The following is a 20721-nucleotide window of genomic DNA, read 5'->3' as shown; positions in this document are numbered from 1 at the left end:
AATGTATTTTGAATTTAATTGCATATGATTTGGCCAACTTCCCAGTGGGTCACCCATCTTACTAGTGCTCTGAGTCAAACACGCTTAACCTTCAAGTTTCTTTCGAGTGGTCGCCAGTAGAGAACACGCGTATTATTGATATAACTAGCACCTATTAATTCATTTAAACTCTATTTCAATATACAATATCATTTATTCATAACCTTAGAATATGTCGAGATGATATCTAAGACTTGTGGTGCCGGCGAAAGAATAACGGTAAATATATGATCGAATTTAAGATAATAAAAAAAATTAATATTATCGTTTATTAAAAGGAGAAAATATTATTGCTAAAAATTAGTATCAATTTTAAAATATTTTCAATAATTTAAAAATAATAATAATATAGAAAATTAATTAAAAATAATTTAAAATAAAAAAATAAAAAATAAAAATAAAAAGTAAAAATAATAAAATAATAAAAAAATAATTTACCGACGGACTTTATCCGTCGGTACTAATTTTAAAAATAATTTAAAATAAATAAAAAAAATAAAAAAATAAAAAAAATAAAAAAAATGCAAATAATAATATTTATTGAAATTACCGACGGAATATTCCGTCGGTAATCCGTCGGTAAAATATAAAAATAATTATTAAATTCAAAATTACCCAATTTTCCGACGGAGTTTAATCAGTCGGTAAATATTCCGTCGGTATTCCGTCGGTAAAAATAAAAATAATTATTAAAATCGAAATTATCGAATTTACCGACGGATATTGTCCGTCGGTAGCGATTCCGTCGGTAGTCCGTCGGTATTTTCATCGAAAATACCGGCGATGTTGCCGGATGACGGTCCGTCGGTGATCCGTCGGTATTTACCGACGGAAATTAGTCCGTCGGTGATATCCGTCGGTGTTCGACCAGTTTTCTTGTAGTGAATAAATCAAGACATCCCATAATTATACATCTCTTATATATAGGGTTATTTTATAGTGAGAATGACCATTTTCATAAAATTGGGAATTAATAACGAATAAATCAATATAAATCAATAAATAAGTTGTTTGTAATGCATGAACAATATATTCAATTAATATGATGAAATTTTTGCCCCTTCAGGATTCAAACCTAGGTTTAAACGACTATTCATGTCTTATAAGTAGCTTATTTTTAGATTTATATTAGCGAATTTGTAGATTTATACTAGCTTATTTGTTATTTTTCTCCTACACACGATAAAATTGAATAAATTGATTAATTAGTCGTATAGAATTTGAATATCTAACTTTCCATATCATACATGAATATACAACTGAAATAATTTATACTAAATTGTAAACACTGTCAAAGAGATAATTTCACTCTCATAAAAATTCAAAATGATCCATATATAGAGTTTATTAAGGTGTAAATTTTTAAATTAATGAGATGTAATTAAGGCGCTTAAGAGTGAAGAAAAATAAGTACATGTTATTTTGTCAAATACCAGCACAGAGAATTGAGCTTTCTGCATCAATATACTCCCTCCGTCCATGAAATGAGTACTCATTTCCCTTTTTAGCAAATATACCACACACAACTCTTTAATTAATACCCTAAAAAAGTGAGACCTTTATTCCACTAACACCACACTCAATACATTTTTTAAAACTTGTGTCGTCCACAAATGGGTACTCATTTCGTGGATGGAGGGAATACTATATATGTGGCTCTCATTTATTTTTATCAAACTATTTAATACTCCCTCTGTCCATTACAAACGTCTCATTACTTTTGGGTACGGAGATTAAGAAATATGTAAAAAGTCAAAGTGGGTTGGTGAAAATTGTTTAAATATTAGGTATAGAGAGAGAATATTTTGTCAAAAAAGGAATGAGACATTTGTAACGAAACATCTCATTATAAAAAAATTGAGACATTTGTAATGGGAGGGAGGAAGTACTAATTAAGACAATATAAACAGCCAAAATTTAAAGCTCAATGTATATATAAAAGAAATCAGACGAGAGAGACAGAACATAACAAATTATTTTAATAATCGTAGAATTAACACTAATTGCTTAACATTTTGCTGTATTTTGTTATTTTTTTTTTTTTTTGATCAAGCAAAACTGAATAAAAAGATAAAAAAAAGGTTATGGTACCAGAGGTACCCAACAAAAACTTACAGCACTCGTGGCATTAGCCCGTTAGAGTACTACTGAGCGAAATCCAAATCAAAATCAACCACACCAAAGATTTTATTCCAGCTCCACACTCTAACCTTGATTTCCAAAATCAAATTGTTAACCTCCCACGTTTTTCCTTCGAACCTAATCTCATTCCTCCTCTTCCAAAGAAGCCAACAGCAGCTCATCCAAATTGCCTTGAGTAGCTTCCTACCTTTCTTGTTTTGTCCACACTCGCTGAAATTTAACCAATGTGCAGCTGCAGCAAAAGGTTGGGCCGTGCTGATCCCGGTCCACCGTTGGATCTCGTCCCAGAGCTCCTGGGTTTTTGGACACGAGATGAACATGTGATTTGTGTCCTCCTCGTGATCTTGGCAGAAGCAACACTGTAGATCTTCCTCGCTCATATTGATCTTCCTTTTCCTCAGATTGTCGCACGTTGGAAGACGATTGCGCAGCAGTCTCCACGAAGTAACAATTGCTTTCTGTGGGGCAGGCGTCTTCCACACCGACGCCAGAACTTTCATATCAGACCGTTGAAGACCATTTTCACTCCGTTGAGCTTTAATCACCTCATACACTGATTTAATGGAGTATCTTCCATCCTTGGAAGCTTCCCATATCCAGCCATCTTTAGTACCTGCAACAGGAACACACGAAAAAATAACATCCGTTAGTTGTCTGACCGCCTCCTCCTCTCTCTCCCTCAAAACTCTGCTCCACTGCAAACCCCAGATCCACGCCCCCTCAACCCATCTTCCCGCCTCGCCAACACTGATCTCTCTATTAGCACACAGCCGGTAAAGCCTAGGGAAAGAAGTGCTAAGAGGTTGCGTGCCCGCCCACAAGTGCTCCCAAAACTGTGTATCAAACCCATCACCAAGACTCCGTCGGATATGCTCCCTAAACCAAGATCCCGACTCCCTCCCCCCCACTGCCACAATCTTCAACCACCACCCATTTTTCGTCCCTCTATTCCCCTCAGATTCACACCACCCTCCCCCCACTGGACAACTCCATAGATCGAATTCACCACCCTAGTCCACAATAAACCCTTCCCCTCCCAGCACCTCCAAATCCATTTCATAATAATTTGTTATATTAATTTGTTAAATTTATGTTATTTTTCTCCGTTTTTCTCTCTTAATTAATTTTCATTTCTCAATTTGAATCAATTCTCTAGTTCAATAAGATTGTGAACTAATAATGACAATTAGTTTATTTTTGTAGAAGAAAGAACAATTTTTAAAAAAAAAACACATAGAGGTGGCTATTTATGTGATTTCAATGTATATTTTGTTGAATTAATTAGAAAAAAATATTTATTATTGCAAGTGATTGAGCTCTAACCCTAAAACCCGCTACGATTCCACTTGTGCACAAAAATCAAACTATACAAACTGTTCCAAAAAAATTGGCTCAAATCTCGATGACTATTGTCTCCGAACTCCCGTGCAGGTACCTTCAAATTCAATTCCCCTGTCATAATTCCTGAATCCGCCCCTTATAATTTCCGCAATCCTCGAAAATGAATCGGAAACTTTAACTATACATTTAGCTTTATTCTCTTTCACATAAATTCTTACATTATAAATATAGATGTTTTCCCGATCACCCGATTTAATTTTTGGAGAGTAATGTTTTCCCGATTTAAATCAATGTGAACATCTCAAATTTGTAGGGCAATACTATATTCATATATACATATAAATCTAAGCCAAGTTGCAAAAAGAAAACGTGAGGGGTGTCTACAAAATATGCATGGAAATGAGGGACTTGCATGGCAATACTTTAGCTGTGCATGGAGGGTTTGTACATATTCCTCCGACCTGTAAAAATAGTCATAATTTTTTATTTTGGGACGTCCACAAAAAATAATCCTGATCCATGGCATACCCCACAATATATTATCCTCCATATATTAACTTATTTACATATTCTACCACATGGTGGGACCATCTCTCCACTCACAATACAATTAATTATCATTATTAACACTACCTTTATAGTGAGACCCTTTCTTCACTCATAACATACTTAACCACTTTTATTAAAATCCGTGTCACTCCTTCCTAAGACTATTTTTATAGGACGGAGGGAGTAGACTACTTAATTATCAATACCTAGATATAATTGGATTAGATTTTAATTGACTATTATTTCTCACTACAATATTAAGACATATACTATGAGAAGCCCACACAATATTGGACTAAAACTTATATATTAGCCCATCCCGTGCCCCAAACAGTACCACTCTTTAATCATATTTCATTCAAATTTTTCGAGATGAGAATTAGTGTTTTGTAATTTTCTGTGTGCCATCATCAATGTAATCGAGTCGAGTCGAGCCGAATAGTGCCTTGTTCAAGCTTGGGTCGTTTAGCTAATTGAGTTGCTTGCTTAATTATCGATCGAGCTTTAATCGAGTCGACTAAATTGCCAAATCTAATCGAGCATTTTAAATTAAAATTTTTATTTAAAATTTTAGTTATTTTCCTAATACATAAGTTATTTTTCAAATATATAACTTATTTTATTCACAACAACGTAATATATTTACTATCTTGTAAATAAATGATGCTAATTAGATATTTAATCCAAATATTACTAATTTTATAGTATAAAATATAAGACATTTAATTAATAATATTATATTTTTAAGATAAATCACTTAACGAGCTAACGAGTCGAATATCGTCATGCTCAAGCTTAACTCGTTTTAGCTAAACGAGCTGCTCATTAAATTACCGATCGACCTTTTATCGAATCGAACGTCGAATAACTCACGAGTAGCTTGGCTCATTTACAACATCCTACTAATTTATCTATTATATTAATAATATTTTTACATAAATAAAATATTTTATAATATTATGAATTATAATTTAATATAAGTGGATTTAAATTATTAAAAAATAATTATATACCCTATTTGATGAAACAAATAATATTTTAAAATATTTTTACACATTCTCCTTAATTTCCGTGCCGAAAAGTTTTGAGCCACTTATAGTGGGACGGATGGAGTAGTTAATAATCACAAAATTAAACTAAAGCATATAAAATTAAAATTGAAGAATTTTTTTTAAAGAAGTATAAAAATTTGAAAGTAAAACACAAAATATTACGTCAAACATGATACATTGAATATCAAGTGCAATTTTTTTTCAGCACTGCTGATACACATCAAGTATATGCTGATCATATTTAATAGGAATATATACGTTCTAATCCCATCAACACTATCTAGAAACATTATAAAAATGATTGAATAAAAAAAAGAAAGAGGAAAATAAACATTACAAGAAAGAATTAAAACAGAATGAAAGTGGAATAAATCTCACACAAATATGTAGCAAAATGCAAATGAAAGAGAGAAATGTAAACAAAAAACAAACAATGCAGATCTTATTGATGGATATAAAAATAGTAGTAATACAAATCACTCAGCAGCCACCAACAGCAACACTCTTGAACAAAAGCGCAGCAATAACAACAACAATAATAATAAATAAAAAAAACACCTTCAAATTTTTATTTCATCTATATATCTCCACTGGCCTCGCGAGGCGCTCCCTGTCCTCGTCCTCGTCCTCGTCCTCGTCCTCGTCCTCATCCTCAGTCGGTGCAGCAGCGGTACATAACATATTTGTCCATAGTCTTCCCGCATTCGGTGCACGTCACCGTCTCGGGTATGTACCCTGCCTGCCCCGGTAGGATGAGGCGGTGGCAGTGGTGCTCGGGGTGGAACCCGGACAAGTGCTTGTCCAGCACGGGCACGAACTTGTCCGGGTGGTCCACCTCGTACGCCCAGTCCGCGTACCTCTCCACCACCGGCAGCACCTTCTCCCCCATCCCCATCGTGATCTCGACGTTCCCCCGGCTGAACACCGCCCACCCCTTCTCGCTGCTGTCGTAGGTCAGCAGGTCCAGGATTCCCTTCATGATCACGTCGTCGTCCACGGTCCGCCCGATCTGCTTCTTCGAGTTCCACATGCTCGCCAGCCGCTCCCAGAAGTACCACACGTAGTCGTAGTACTCCGGCGCGAAGATGTGGCTCAGATTATCCCGCGTGATCGCCTCGTGGCACTGCCGGACCTTCTCTCTCGGGTTCCGTTTGCCCACGTAGAGCATCTCCAGAGTCACCCCGACGGTCCGGGCCGCGGCCCGAGCCGCCGTAGTGAAGCTCCGGATCCAGACTATGTCGTCCCCACCGTACAGGCAGATCACCTTGTTCCCATTGATCTGCCCAGAAACAGAGTCAGGGTAAAAGGGTAAAATAGTAAGAATGACTATTTTGCTGGTCAGTTGACCAAGCCATTAATATATAAAAGATAAAAGAAAATTGGCCACTCTTACTATTTTACCGCTTTGCAGCGAAATTTTTATAGCTATTTTTTATTTTTACAATATGAGAGCGACTATTTTTCGTGTATGAACTCTTACCCATTCCTGGATGCGGGGATCGATGTGATCTGCGAGGAGCTCGATGTTCCAATCGCTCTCCTCCCAGAGCTTCCTCTCCCAATCCTTGGTGAAGGGGAAGGCCTTGGCGCCCCAGATCCACATCATTGGGAGGGCGTCGTGGTTAGAGAGCTTCCCGTGCGGGTCGAGGACCACGAGCATCGGCCTATGGGTGAACTTAAGCTCCTCGCGGGCATACCTGATGGCGACCGGGTTGACAAGGGACGGGTGGTCCGCGGAGTACCAGGGCATGCTGTTCCGGAGGTCGTAGAACTTCTTCTCCTCGAAGGCCGTCATGACGTTCCCCGGGGCCATGATCGGGAGCCACAGGACATCGTAGTCGTGCCTCACCGACCGCTCATTGTGGATGATGTGGAGCACGTGGAGCTCCTCCGGGGGGAGCTCCAGATCCGAGATCAGGAGCAGGACGTACTTCATCTTCAGTACCGTCAATTGCTCCTGTCGTTATCATTCAATTAAAAAATAATTAAATAATATAAATGTAATTCAGTTGGTAAGACGCTTCTATTTTTATTAAAAAAAAGGGCAACTTAAATTTGATGTGATTAATTATAGCAAACCAACATTAGTCCTTCTTGAGCCGTCGTAGAGCGGCCTTTGATCTTCTTTGAATCGGAAGAGTTCGGTAAGAACTCGCATGTTGTCGATGTGAGCTGTTTCTAGAAGCCTCTTGAACTTGATGTAGGCATCTTCAAACTTTTTCCTCTCTGCACATCAACATTTTTTTTTATATATGTATATATTCAACTTGATTGGATAACATAAAAATTTTCATTAAAATATATATGAATAATTATTTTCAATACTTAGATCACGAAGATTTATAGTGAATTTATAATTTTGTTGAATGAATTCGCAGATTTATTATCATGTTTTCACAGTTCGGAATTCCTATTTTAATATGAGTTTGTATTTTAATCATAACCTATATATTCATATGTGTGTATATATAAAGTTACTAATTTTAGCAGTTTTTAAGGTTTGAGATTCTCACCAATGATTTCCTTGCAAATCTTCATTTGATTCTGTAAGTGGTCGAGTATGACTTTGAGCTTGTGGGCCAGATTCAGTATCTCCCACGAGGCAGAGGTGGAGGTGATGTACCTGATCAAATAAGTGAGATAATTCAATTAATTATTCAATTTCTAGAGAGAGAGAGAGGAGATGCAATTGCTTACTCATGGCCGCCGCCGATGAGGTTGAGGAGCGTGGCGGCGCAGACGAGGAGGCCCCGGATGCTCCAGTAGACGGCGGAGGGGATGTGGGCGGTGGCAGCGGTGATCTCGGGCGACTGAGTGCTGATGTAGAGAGGGGGGAGCTCCTTGAACTCGATGATGCAGTGAGTGACCTTGAGTATCTCGGTGAGCAGGTCGATCACGGCATCGAACTGCTTCCTCAGCTCGCCCCCGCCGGCCACGGCTAGGGTGTCCGGCAGGTCCTTGAGGGTGGCGATGTTCTTGGCTAGGGGGTTCTTGGTGTGGAGGTGCTCCACCAGCCAGAACTCGCCGTAGTTGATGGCGAAGGCCGCGAAGGCGATCACGATCTTGGCGTCCCAGGTGTAGCTTGTTAGGGATTTGAGGAGGTCCATTGTCACTTGGTGTGATTCTCCCCCACCGGCAGATTTGCAGACGATCTGTTTTTGGTGTGGGGGAGGGAAAAAATTTGGTGTTACGAATTCAAACTTAAAAAATAATAAACAGAGTTTTTTGGTATACGTACCTCACATGAGACCCTGTTGATGGGATAGGCTAGCACTTTGACTATCTCTGTGTCGAGATACGAGATGTTGTTGTGGTAGGCCTTCTCGTCGCGATAAGAAGGCTGATGGTAGGGCTTCTCATCGCGATAATTCGCCTGGTAAGACTTCTCGTCGTGGTATGCACCACCGTGAGAAACCTTATCGGCCGGCTTGTCCAGAAGAGGATAAGCCTGAGCCCCCTGCAAGGGAAATTAAACAAATTGAACAATTGAGTAAGTATGAACTTATAGTTATAATGAATGTAGTGGAATGGAGAATTTGAGGCAATCTTACATGAGTAGTAGCAGTAGTAGGAGTAGTAGTAGTGTGAGCGTCGCCTGAAGGCTGGGCGAGGCGCAGGATGTCCTCGATGATGATGAGGATCGGCCTCACGTTCATATCCTCCATGTCGGGTGCATGAGTCGCCTGGATCTGCTTGTTGAGGGCGCTCTCGTCGGACGAGAAGAAGCCACGCTCCCCGGACATCGGGTGGCCACGAGCAGTCATGCCCGATCTCAGGGAGAGGGGCTTCGTGGAGACGTGATCAAGTTCGTGGCTAGGCCTCACACTGTGATCCGCCATGGGAGTGTGGACCCTGTGATCGATCACAGGGTTATGCATCCTGTGATCGAGAGGGTTCTGAGTGGATGCTCCTCCACTCAGGGTCGGGGTCTTGGCTCCCTGTGGCAGCTTCTCACCCGCCAATAGGGGGTTCTTGGTGGTTGTCGGCATGGTATCGCGACCCGCCATCGGAACAAGAATGGATATGTGTGTGTTGTAGTGAGAGGAGAGGAGAGTTGGTTGTGGTTCATTTGGTTAGTTCTCTAGGCTTTATATAGAGTTCCAAGTGTGGCTTTTTTTTTTCTTCATACATTAAAGAGTGAGAGATTTTGATAATTAGAAGAATAAAGTGGTGATGCATCTTGTTCTTTGCTTCCGTTGGGGACTTATGTTTTGAAATTCAGTTACTATACCTGTCAACAAAATTAATTTAGTGTGATAGATATAAATCCTATTTCCTTGAAAGTAAAAGGCAATCTTCCTCGACAGTTATGTTTTTTTTGTTTGCATGAGTTTTGATCACTATTATTTTTCTTGTTTCAAGAGGAATCAATCCCACAACGTGATTCATGTTTGAACCTTCTTTGCTTGTTGTCAACACTATCCCAAACAAAATCTTGCAGTAGGATCAAGTTTGTTGTTTTGTTGATTCTCCCAACAAATTAATTACTCCTACATTAATCCGTTTATAAACTATAATTTATATCAAAGAATTTCCTAAATACACAAAGAGTTCTCAACGTACAAACAAAATCAAGAGATCCCACAATTATATCTAAAATTCATGAACTTATGACAATTTTATCTATTTTTGATCAAAATAAATTAGGTAGAAAAGTGTGCTATTAAGCTAGTACTATTCCCCCTCAAAAAAAAAAAAGAAGAAGAAGAAGAAGAAGCTAGTACTATTATAAAAATGTGCATTTTTACAAATTTAGATATACCTATAGTATCTTTACTTGGTATATGATTTATTTAGATATAAGGTAAAAATATTTTTGTATCTAAAATTCCTTCAAATTATGATAAAATTTCTCTACATTTGGGACGTAAACTTATATAATTAAATTCATGACATGCTCGTGTGTTGCATTTACAATTCAGCTAGTAATTATAAATAGAGATTATGGCAAAAAAATACACGAACTTTGAAAAAAATTGTAATTTTCACATGAATTTTCATTTATGTCAAAAAATATATGAATTTATATTTTTGTTGCAATTTTCACATAAGTTTGACTTTCAACGAAATTAGAGCTTAATTGACAGTCGAAATTAAATCAAATATATTAATCTTTGTCTTTTTAGACCTCCGAGCTTTTAAATACTCCTCATCGTTAGAAGTTAGACCAACATCAGGTGAACTTCCGACTGCCAACTAAGCTCTAATTTATCCGAAAGTCAAACTCAGGTGAAAATTGGAACAAAAATAAAAATTCATGTATTTTTTTACTTGATTGAAAATTCTGGTGATTTTTTCAAAGTTCGTATATTTTTTTGCCATAATATAAATACATCAAACCTATTAATATTTAAAATTGCCATCTCTTATGAGTTATGTCAGCAATCTTGCATTAGACAAAGAAGTAGATGTGGATGGGAATAAAGGAGTGTGTAAAATCTTTATGTTTTGTGTATGCTCAAACAATGCTACTTTGCTTGATACTTTAGGTTATTTTAATGGTCCCTATATAGAGATTCTTTACTACTTAAAGTGCAGTTCAAGGAAAAGCGCATTCCATTCAATAGTTTCCTATTTTAAGCTCCTCGCACCAGTCTCGTGCTCTAAAGCTTTCACGCTTTATATACTAACAATACCATATTGTATTCTACGCTTTTCTCTTTCTTACGACTAATTTCATACCTCAACTATCATTCTACTATATGTAAACATATAGTTTTTTGGGCAATTCATTTCATATATTTTTTTTTGAATTACAAAAGGTATCAAATATATAATCAAATAAACAACCTGCACGTAAGCGAGACATCTACACCACACAAAGATGAGAAAATTACCTGCACGCAAACGAGATTGAACCCAAAATGTATCACAAAGAAGAGTCGTTGGGTGCCTCAGCTTTGCCACCGGAGCTAGGCTTCATTGGGGCAATTCATTTCATATTGTTTATGTTAATTCTACACCAATTTATTTCCAAGTGTTAGATTATGGAAAATATAATTAATTTTCATATCTTAATCCAATCATCATTTAACATCACGAGTTCTATACGTATATATTTCCTAATTTCTTATAATCTTTTGAAGATATACATACTTTTTCTTTTTCCCTTTTAACATTTTTGCAATCCGGATAAGGATTAGGTTGTAGAGCTTCAAGTTATTCCAAAGTGTAACTTCATAACCAACCTTATTAAAGCAAGTTTATTTTAGAAAATAAAAATGGCAATGAATTTGGATTTGGACCTTTGAGTGAATAGCAATAACAATTTTAGAGGTGGTCTTGGGTACAATCGGGTTACACCCTCACTTAGACGCACCCTAATCCAAACTCGTACCCTGTCCTGAATCTTATATATAACACTATTTTAGGTACGAGTCAACTGGCTTGTATAGTACACCCGGTTGTACCCAAGTTTTTGTGATAATTTTAAGGGGGTTTGAAACAAAAAAATCTGATTTTAGTTTTCAACACGTTTTGTAAATTAATTTAATAATAATAACACCATGTTTCCATTCCTAGTAAAATATATAGAGCTCAAGCAAGTTTTCAAGAAACTGCTCGAGTTTTAGCAAAAGCAGCTCTTCGGGGTCGAATTGATTGGTTGAAAGGCCTGAAAGAGAACGTTGTTTTGGGGGGTATGATACCTGTTGGTACAGGGTTGAAAGGATTGGTGCCCTATTCAAAACAACACAACAACATGAGTCCTTTTATATGATGTAATTTGTGGGTGATATGTCAGACTTTCTGTCAATATGGAAAGGGGAAAAAAATGTAATTTTCTCAATTGTTGTAAAAGTTTGAACGTATCTGTTTTATCTATACTATATTAAAAATGGAGTTTTCAATTTTAAATTGATTTCAAATCAATTTCAAAATTGAATGGCAATTTTGTAGTTAGAATAAAATTGGAGGTTTATTTATAAGCCATACATCTTTTTTTCTTCTTTTCCTTTAACCTCTTATTTTTCTATTTTATTTCTTTTTTTAAATTGTGAAATTCGACTAATTATAAAATATTTGATATGCATATCAAATTAAATATCATGACAAGAGCTTTAATTTGGTATATGTTATGTAAATATTGGATTTAAAATATAAAAATTTTATTTATTTAAAGATTAAAACTTAAGAAAATTCTCTCTCCTCTCTCCTCTCTCCTCTTTTTTTTTTTGAATAAATCTATTTTTTTTCAATTATCTTTTAACTTATATTGTTTTCTTTTTTTAAAATATCAATTTTTATTAATATGAATTATTCTTTATTATTTTTATATTAAACTAAAATATGTTTATCTTAAATTATAGTATTTTAAATTATATTTAGAATTTTTATATAATAATCAAATTAATATCAATTTTTATATAATAAAATATAAAAATATTTTTCGTGCGTTGCGCGAGTGCAAATGCTAGTTACAAATTAAAAGGTAGTGTTATCATTGCAATAATTTATCAAACGTATCAAAACTTCTCAATTTTTTAGCAATTAATCTAATAGACATCAAAATGAGTAAACTTTTGGGTCGGACCCAAGCCCATCAGCCCAAAGTAAGATATTGGGCCAAAAATCTACCATGTCTATAAATTTTGGCCCAACCCATTTTTGAAAGCTTTAAATGGAAGTAAATAAAGCCACAAAATGCATGTTATCTTTCATTTCGAAGATTAAACAAAAATTAGCTCTCAAACAACACTTAGAAAAGGAATAAAAAGAAAAAGAAAAACACCAACAACAACACCAACGTATGCAGCTTTCATTTAATGTTATTTGTCTCAAAAAGAAACATTCATACACATAAAAACATTCTCTATGCTATGCCTATGCCTCACATTTGTAGACAACAAACTTCTCCATAGGAACTCTGCATGAGCCACAAATCTTCCTTTTCTCAGCCAATCCTTCTTCATATTCCACCACCTCATCATGCCTGCATCCCCCACCACCAACCGGGGCCTCGAGGGCGGCCCGGAGGGCCCCCGCCAGGCCCGTCTCCGTCACATTCCCACGCCACGTCTGCAGGGCCTCGAGCCCTTGCTCGAGCACCCCTTGCTCGAGCATCACCACGTCTGTCGAGGACCCCCTCCCGATCACCCCCCACCCGTTTCTCCCCCCCGAATCCAACAGCTCCCCCGCCCGGGCTGCAACCTCGTGCTGCTGCCCTATCGATCTTTTTAAGGCCTCGAGCCTAAACCAGAAGAAATCCACACTGCTTAAGGTGATGGAACTGCTCAAATCCTCTTCATCAATGGTGTGTATGATGCTCCTCACATTTCTTTCACTAGGATTCTTGCACCCTACATACACTGCCTCAAGATCGAACCCTAAACCGCGTATTTTCTTGATCTTCCTGCTGAATTTTCTGATCCAATCTATGCTGTCACTCCCATAGATGCAGAGGTCTCTGCCTTGCTCAATCTGAATTTTCACATCATGAATGTTAAAATTTGAAGTGTTAAGGCAAAATGCACATTGCTTCAAAAGGAATCTTACCCATTGAGACAGCAAAGGGCTGATCCCATCAACCATGAGGCCTACTGTCCAATTTGCTTCCTTCCACAGCTCTCCCTCTCTTGAATCTGTGAAGGGAAATGCTCTAGGCCCCCATATCCACACCATATCCATCGCGTTCGCGTTGGAGACGAGCCCATCCTCGTTCAACACGACTACAACCGGGTCATCTCCGAACCCCCACTCCTGCCTGATGAAGCCCACCACAGCAGGGTGCAGCGACCACGGCCTTGCCACAGAGAGCCATGGCACGCGGCTGGAGAAGAACTCGAAGCTCGCCTTGGCAGCCGAGCTCCACCCGCTCGTGGACCCCACCGGCACCCACAACACAACACAGTTCTCTAAACTTCTTGTTTGTTGCACTAGAAAATAGGCCTTGTCCAAAGGGAGCAGCTCAGGCTTTGTGATCAAGACAAGAACTGTCTTACCCTTCAGTTCAAGAATCCCAATCTGTTTTTGATTCAAACAACTAATTCAAACAAATATAATCTCAGAATTTGTTATCTGCAACAAGACTTAGATAAACTCACCTTCTCTTTTGATGAATTCTTGAAGGGAAACTCATCCTTCCAAGCGAAGAAGGCGCGCAGCGCCTTCTGATTGTCGTCTCCCTTCTGCTTAAACACATGAAGCAGCTTCTCATACAGCCTTGTTTCTGCAAGAAAACAACCTTAGATTCTTCTCAAACATTAATATAAACACTTTTTCCAACACAAAAATGGAAATCAACCTATTTGCTGCTGGCATTTCTCAATGCATTCTCCAAGATCACTGCACAAACAGCTCAACTTGTTGCCTAAACTGTAAAGCCCCCACGCTGCAACAACACTTCTGTCTGAACGCCTGCAGAGAGAGAGCGGTAGAGAGAGTTTACGCGTCTCACAGACTGAAACAACGAGACAGAGACGCGAAAAAAAGGAAACAGCTCAAGAGGAATGGAAAGAACAAGCACTTGCTCATCAATGCTAAAGTTTCTCAAATCTGCAATCTGTGAAGAGCAAACCAGTAAGCTTCTACACATCCAGTAGCTTGCCAAGCAGATCCTCGACCTCGTGATCTCCCTATCCCGATCATCCACCAGCTCGTGCTTCACGGACAAGGACTCATAGCTGATCAGCAGCCTCACCAGCCTCAAAATGGTCCCAACCAGAAGATTCAAGGCCGTAAACCTCCTCTTCAAGAACGTGGCCGTGCTAGGGATTCGTCTCACCACTGCAAGCGAGAGGGCTAATGCATTCTTCGACTGCAGCTGCAGAACGAGCCAGAACACGCCATAGCTACGCGTGAAGGATGCCAGAGCCACCACCATTTTAGCATCCCATCTAAAAGGGCCTAGCATTTCAAGGACTTCTAGTGTGTTTCTATGCAGATTTTCGCCCCCGTTGCAACGAGCAAGCATCTGGGATCGCAAGATCACGCGTTAGGACACGAGATCAGACAAAAGGGTGCCTAGATTTTGCAGTTTTACCTCGTTTGAGATCTTGTATATGGTGCGAGCAAGTGATGGATCAGTGTCGATTTCTTGATCAAGATCCTAAAAAAAAAAACAAGAAAATGTGTGATGCAGGAGGTGAAGTTGGATGCAAAATCAAGAAAAAACTACAAAACAGAAGGCAACCTACGGTTGGATTCTCTGCAGTGCAATTGAAAATAGCCTCTGCTAGATTCAGCAGCAGCTCGGAATCGAGCTGCTGCTGATCGTCAGGGTCGTGCGTGAGCTCGACCTCCCTTATCAGAAAATCACCAACATCTCTTGTAGGTGAAGGCATTGATGCATGAATGTATGAATCAATGAAATGATGCTGTGGTGCAGAGAAGCAAAAGATCCTCATTTGAAGAGCACACGCAGCAGCTTTTTTGCAAGATTCGGCCATCTTGTGTAATCTTGAAGAAACAAGAAAGTTTTTGTACCATTATTACATTATGGCTTAAGACACTCTACTTAAGTTGCAATGAGGCTTCAATTTGGTTAGTTTTTTTTTTTTTTTTTTGGATTATTTGCGTGTAAATACACAAATATTCAGTGTTTTCTGATTTTTTTCCACAATTTTTTTTAGTCCAAATACACAAACTTAGTGCTCGTTTGATTTTTCCCACGGCGAGCAATTCTAAGTGGCATATTATTGTCTACATGGCGTATGCGTGTAAACATTATGGTTTCCACACTGCATATAATCCTTCTCTCTCTCTCTCTCTTTTTCCCTTTTTCTTTCACTATTGCAACTTTATCTCATATATATTTGTTAGTGATTATGAGCTGAAAAAGAAGTGATGTTTATGGGTGAGACATGTAGAATCTAAGTGGGTCAAAAGGGCAAAATGTGGTATAGACAACAAGAAAAGCACATAATTTGCAAAATTGTTGTTAAATTAACAATGTTAATAGTGTGTGTTTTTTTATTGTTCTTGAAGAAAGTGAGTGAAGCTTTAAGTTCAAAAATTTGTTTGAAACTAAGCAAGTTGGAACATTTTCTTCTTATATTCTACTAATAAATTTTGAAATTCAACTAGATAAGTTAGATAGTTGATTTATAATAAGTTGATCATCTTTTTGAAAAACCTCTGTTGTTGTTGTGATCACTACAAGAATTTTGGTAATAGACAATGGTCAAAAACCGTTGTCTATTAGAAAAACGTCTGTCAGAAATGAAGGTGTAGTCTATGTAGAGGCGCTGATAGACAACGGTTTTCAAAATTTGATGTGATGAATATTTGCATCAAAATTTCCTCTATATTTGGAATTATGTTTGTGTTGAAATAAGATGGCAAACTCAACAACTCAAAAATCCTAGAAAGAGTTCCTTTCTATGTACAACAACAAATCTATCAAAATTACAGAAAGCCAAAAAATAAAACAAATGAAGCTTTCAATTCTTACAGTAGAGAGATCTTCCATCTCCATTAAAACCATGTCTTCTGCTTCATCAAGATATTTACAAGACTAGCAGCAGTTGATCATGGCTATGAATACAGCTTTATTCTGGTTGTGATTATGCTCCTGCAAATGGGGCAGTCTTCGAGGTCTACTCCACACTCACAACATGTCTGTTTTTTACATGAAAACACACACAATGTTTAGTGTTTTTAACTACTTTCTCTCACACACACTTAATGGCTGCTCTTCTTACCTGGTGTCCGCAGCCAAAAGCCATGTCCTTCGCATTGCTGAGGCATATGGGGCAAATCTGTACAAGAAAAACGCGATCACGGCTCATCAACACGAGCTTAAGACAGCTCTATATAGATGTGATCACCTCATGTTTGGGAGGCTTTCTTACCTTGCTGTCGTAAAGGGAGGCGGGAGCTGCCATTTCATGTTGATCGGGGTGGTTTGAAGCTTGTCGGTAAGGGTTGTAGCGGGCGCTGCTGCCTCTAGCCGAGGAAGGCGGCCGCAGAGCAGCTCTGTTCGAATCCTGACCCGTCACACGCCTGTTCAAAAACACACACATCTTGTCTCAAGGTAATGTACTATGATGGTGATGATCATCATGTAGGAAAATTAGGGGTAATGGCGTCTAAATACACGAGCTTTCACATATTTCAGATTTTGCACGTGAACTTAAAATCTTACCTTTAAATGTGAACTTCTTTTTTTTTTTCTTTTTTTTTTCTTTTTTTTTTTCTGATTTTGCACACGAGTAACATTTTCTGCCTTCAAATACATGAACATAAGTAAGAACTGTCTACGTGGTTTAAACGGAAGTTACCCTAAAATGTTGAGCTCTAGTGTAGCTTGATACTGTGTGGGGATCTCCATTAGAGCAGACAGAGCAAACTCTGCCTCTTTTCTTGATTGCTCCACATTTCTTGACATTATGTCTGTGAAGTTGACAAACTGAAGCACCCAAAATTGTGAAAAATTGATTTAAAAAGAAAGGGGTAAATATCATTTCTGGACTCGAAACTATTTCCGAACTATCAATTATATATTCAGAACTATCGAAAATATTTTTTTAAACCATTAATTATCGCTCAATTGTACCCTCCAACCATTTTTCGGCTCCGAAAAATTGACGTGGCATTAGGCGAGCTGCGTCAATTTTCCGGAGCCGAAAAATGGACGGAGGGTACAATTAATGCAACATCGATAGTTCATGGTTTATAAAAATATTTTCGATAATTCAAGATATATTTAATAGTGCGAAAATAATTTGCAGTTTAAAGTGATATTTACCCTCCAAAAAATGAATGTTGTGATGAGTGGATTACTTGAAAATTGTCGAATGCTCTCTGGGGGAGGTTGTCGTCGAACTCCTTCATCATGTCCCAGGGGCCGTCGCCGACCCCGACGACGACGATGGACAGCGGATAGTAGCTGGCATTGTTTTGTTTGAAGATTGTGAGGATTTGAAGACATGGAAATGTGTTTTAGTTTTAGGCTATGGTGGAGAGATTGTTGTTACCTTGCTCTAACAATGGCATCTACTGTTTGTCTCTCTTGAGGGCTGAGTTGTCCATCTGGAGTGTCAACACTTCTCGTTACCTAAATCAACACCAATTTTTAGATCAAGATTGTGGTTTTGATTGATGAGAGGGAGGAATGATCACCTGTCCATCGGCTATTATGAGCAGAACATGGTACTGGCCGCGGCTTTTGTCAACAATGCTCATAGCCATCTCGATCACCGGGGCGAATGAAGTCGGCCCTAGTCAAAATATTTGAATATGAGTTTCTCAATATAACGATCGGATCGTCTCTTTTGAATGATCATAACTCTTGTAATGGTTGGAAAGAGGATTTAATTGGGTTTCTAATGCTTCTGACCGTTCGTGAATCGGAGTTCTCTAGAAAAAGTTATGACTCGCAGAATTCGAGATAATTATGGTACCTGAAAGGCGAAGTTGCGGGACTAGTTCCCTATATCGTGTCAGAACTTCCTCGAACCCCTCGCAAAACCTCCCATCCGCGTAGAAGCTGAAGACGTCCTGATCATGCGTCGAGGCTGCAACAAACAAACCCGAACAAACACACGTCACGTCGGATATGAAATTAACTACTGTTTATAAATGGAGCAGTGATATTTGGTTACACTGTGGTCAACCATAAATTGATCAAATCGATTTATTATTATTATTATTATTATTATTATTATTATTATTATTATTATTTGACCAATTTATGACTAATTTACTGATACTATTTAACAGTATAAACGTACCGTCTCCAAACCCGAAACACGGAATTAGATTATCGTCGTCAAAGTCGGATAACGTTTTCCCTATGATTGATATGGCTTGCTCGTAGGGATTTAGCCTACTCCCAATTGTGTGTAAGCTTTTCCTATTGAATGACCTTGCCCCTATATATGAAAAAATCATCTTAAAAACATAAAAATATATTATAAGGTTTTAAATTAAACAAGTTTGATGAGAAATTCAACCTGTCCACTCATTGCTCTTAGTGAAATCAATGCCAACTATTAGATTTGATGATTCCAATCCTGACCTAGAAAGAGCATCCGTAACCTAATATGTGACAAAAAAGATTATTACAAATTAATGTGAAAAATTTGTGTTCCATATGTTTGTCATTAATCAAACCATTAATAGTAAAAAAAAAAAAAAACATGAAAAATTGACTTGGGGTTGACTTCATGCTAGCTAACCTGATTGAGGGTTTGGTAGTTATCAGCAATCCTCGAGAACTTCCGGTCGAGGCGGCGGCGGGGCGGCGGAGACGGGGCGTAGCTGTAAGCCGCCGGGGCGTGGTGGTGGCGGGGCGTGCAGCACGGGTGGCGCGGCGTGCTGCTGTAAGAAAGAGGCGGCAGGCGGTAGGCATGATCAGAATCATGATCAAATGAAGATGATGAATTGAAGAATAATCTTCTTCCACTTGAATTCTTGTTCCCCATCTTCACCTCTAAACTATGCAAAAAAACAAAAACTACCTAAAACTGTGTGTGTGTGTGTGTGTTTTATGTGAAACTGAGAAAATGTATATTCAACTTGGAGAATGATTTTTTTTTTCTTTCGTTTTTGCAGAGTTGGTTTGTATGCTTGCTAATATATGCATACATATATATAATATGTTTTTTTTTTCTTTGTTGGAAGAATTCAACTTACTTATCTATATATTGTTTACATTAATTCGGAGCTTATATATAGATTTGTACTAATTCAGATCTAAAATAATAAGTACTTCCCATTTATGTTTCACACGATTGAAAATATTAAATTGAAGCTCAAGATCGTACATATTTCAATTTGATATTTATTAACTACTCCCTCCGTCCCACTAGACTTGGCACTTTTGAGTTGGGCACGGAGATTAAGAATAAAGGGTTAAAAGTGTAAAGTAGGTAGGGTCCACTTATTTTATGTGAGTAGAGAAAGTAGGGACCACATACTATTTTAGGAAAGTGCCAATTCTAGTGGGACAAACAAAAAAGGCAAGTGTGCCAAGTCTAGTGGGACGGAGGGAGTATTATTTTATTTTCAAGCTAACTCGAAATACTTAAAATGGTTAATCGTGTTTGTGTCCCCAACTTTCAATGTTTTTCGGAACAGTCCTCTAATTTTGCTTCTTCTTCTTTTTTGACTTGGGGGAGGAGGGAGCGATGAGATTTGAACCCTAGACCTCACTGTTCATATGTTCATAGACAAGAGTTCATCACAATGCTTGGTGTCCCCTTGGGGATTCTAATTTTGTTTCTTATGTCCGTAATAATGTTGTTTTAAATAAATTCACTTAAGAATCCAACAATATAACTTATCATTCCGTCGTTGAATTTTGTACCATGAGATGTTTTTTGAACAACGCTGAAAGTTGAGCAAAACTTTATCTCCAAGTATTAGCAAAGTAATGATTTTTTATTATGATTATTTTTGTAAAAAGTAAGTCTTGAAAATGCAAAGTCTTGAGTCAATGGAAATAAACTTAATTATATATGACTAATTCATAAAATTCATTCACTATCAACTCTAATTCCTAGAAAGTGAAAGCTTTTCACTCTCCATGCAATTTCCTATAAATTTAAATAGTCGGAAAATTGGGACAAATAGAGTTTCTAACCATTAGGCACCAAATAAACAAACATGGTCAGACAAAAATTATTACTAAAGAGAAATTAATGTTAAAAGTCGTTTG

General features: G+C 37.8%; 4 protein-coding genes across 6 annotated transcripts; all 4 read right to left on the bottom strand.

Annotated features, from left to right (window-relative positions):
* Positions 1 to 2183: 2183 nt before the first annotated feature.
* LOC131026169 (uncharacterized) lies at positions 2184 to 2910 on the bottom strand. The gene is made up of 2 exons (XM_057955938.1): positions 2907 to 2910; positions 2184 to 2794 (listed from the first exon to the last, which is right to left on the bottom strand). Exons 1-2 carry the CDS (start codon positions 2908 to 2910, stop codon positions 2184 to 2186), a joined length of 615 nt encoding a protein of 204 aa, XP_057811921.1.
* A 2629-nt stretch (positions 2911 to 5539) lies between these two features.
* LOC131025353 (protein SIEVE ELEMENT OCCLUSION B-like) lies at positions 5540 to 9184 on the bottom strand. Its single transcript, XM_057955086.1, has 7 exons — positions 8675 to 9184; positions 8362 to 8571; positions 7821 to 8275; positions 7637 to 7746; positions 7207 to 7349; positions 6604 to 7080; positions 5540 to 6402 (listed from the first exon to the last, which is right to left on the bottom strand). The coding sequence occupies exons 1-7, from the start codon at positions 9128 to 9130 to the stop codon at positions 5776 to 5778; spliced, it is 2478 nt and encodes an 825-aa protein (XP_057811069.1). The 5' UTR covers positions 9131 to 9184; the 3' UTR covers positions 5540 to 5775.
* Positions 9185 to 12745: 3561 nt separating this feature from the next.
* Positions 12746 to 16648, bottom strand: LOC131025350 (protein SIEVE ELEMENT OCCLUSION C). 3 transcript variants are annotated; one of them, XM_057955082.1, is made up of 8 exons: positions 16513 to 16645; positions 15257 to 15518; positions 15103 to 15168; positions 14591 to 15033; positions 14365 to 14477; positions 14165 to 14289; positions 13617 to 14084; positions 12746 to 13541 (listed from the first exon to the last, which is right to left on the bottom strand). In XM_057955082.1, exons 2-8 carry the CDS (start codon positions 15506 to 15508, stop codon positions 12945 to 12947), a joined length of 2064 nt encoding a protein of 687 aa, XP_057811065.1. In that variant the 5' UTR covers positions 15509 to 15518; positions 16513 to 16645; the 3' UTR covers positions 12746 to 12944. The 3 variants fall into 3 exon arrangements, with proteins under 3 accessions (XP_057811065.1, XP_057811066.1, XP_057811067.1); XM_057955083.1 differs by lacking the exon at positions 15257 to 15518 and having other exon boundaries at positions 16513 to 16648; XM_057955084.1 differs by lacking the exon at positions 16513 to 16645 and having other exon boundaries at positions 15253 to 15392.
* Positions 16346 to 19778, bottom strand: LOC131025352 (E3 ubiquitin-protein ligase RGLG2). The gene is made up of 11 exons (XM_057955085.1): positions 19241 to 19778; positions 19016 to 19100; positions 18794 to 18934; positions 18464 to 18577; positions 18183 to 18280; positions 18038 to 18117; positions 17844 to 17949; positions 17342 to 17469; positions 16913 to 17063; positions 16763 to 16819; positions 16346 to 16679 (listed from the first exon to the last, which is right to left on the bottom strand). The coding sequence occupies exons 1-11, from the start codon at positions 19484 to 19486 to the stop codon at positions 16596 to 16598; spliced, it is 1290 nt and encodes a 429-aa protein (XP_057811068.1). The 5' UTR covers positions 19487 to 19778; the 3' UTR covers positions 16346 to 16595.
* Between the last annotated feature and the right edge of the window lie 943 nt (positions 19779 to 20721).

Source organism: Salvia miltiorrhiza, chromosome 5 (genome assembly GCF_028751815.1).
Source record: "Salvia miltiorrhiza cultivar Shanhuang (shh) chromosome 5, IMPLAD_Smil_shh, whole genome shotgun sequence".
NCBI lineage: Eukaryota > Viridiplantae > Streptophyta > Magnoliopsida > Lamiales > Lamiaceae > Salvia > Salvia miltiorrhiza.
Note: the sequence above shows the minus strand (reverse complement) of the source record. Positions and strands in the feature narration are given on the sequence as shown.

Bases quoted from the DNA above. Each gene is read 5' to 3' on its own strand.
- LOC131025352 (XM_057955085.1), bottom strand. From the start codon at position 19,486: ATGGGGAACAAGAATTCAAGTGGAAGAAGATTATTCTTCAATTCATCA. The intron at 19,101-19,240 runs GTTAGCTAGCAT...GTCACATATTAG, and splicing joins ACTACCAAACCCTCAATCAG to GTTACGGATGCTCTTTCTAG. The intron at 16,680-16,762 runs GTAAGAAGAGCA...TGTAAAAAACAG, and splicing joins CTTTTGGCTGCGGACACCAG to ACATGTTGTGAGTGTGGAGT.
- LOC131025353 (XM_057955086.1), bottom strand. From the start codon at position 9,130: ATGGCGGGTCGCGATACCATGCCGACAACCACCAAGAACCCCCTATTG. The intron at 8,276-8,361 runs GTACGTATACCA...CACCAAAAACAG, and splicing joins TCAACAGGGTCTCATGTGAG to ATCGTCTGCAAATCTGCCGG. The intron at 7,081-7,206 runs GTTGGTTTGCTA...TGATAACGACAG, and splicing joins ACGGCTCAAGAAGGACTAAT to GAGCAATTGACGGTACTGAA.
- LOC131025350 (XM_057955082.1), bottom strand. From the start codon at position 15,508: ATGGCCGAATCTTGCAAAAAAGCTGCTGCGTGTGCTCTTCAAATGAGG. The intron at 14,478-14,590 runs GCAAGTGCTTGT...CTCTCTCTGCAG, and splicing joins AGAAACTTTAGCATTGATGA to GCGTTCAGACAGAAGTGTTG. The intron at 13,542-13,616 runs GTAAGATTCCTT...GTGAAAATTCAG, and splicing joins GCCCTTTGCTGTCTCAATGG to ATTGAGCAAGGCAGAGACCT.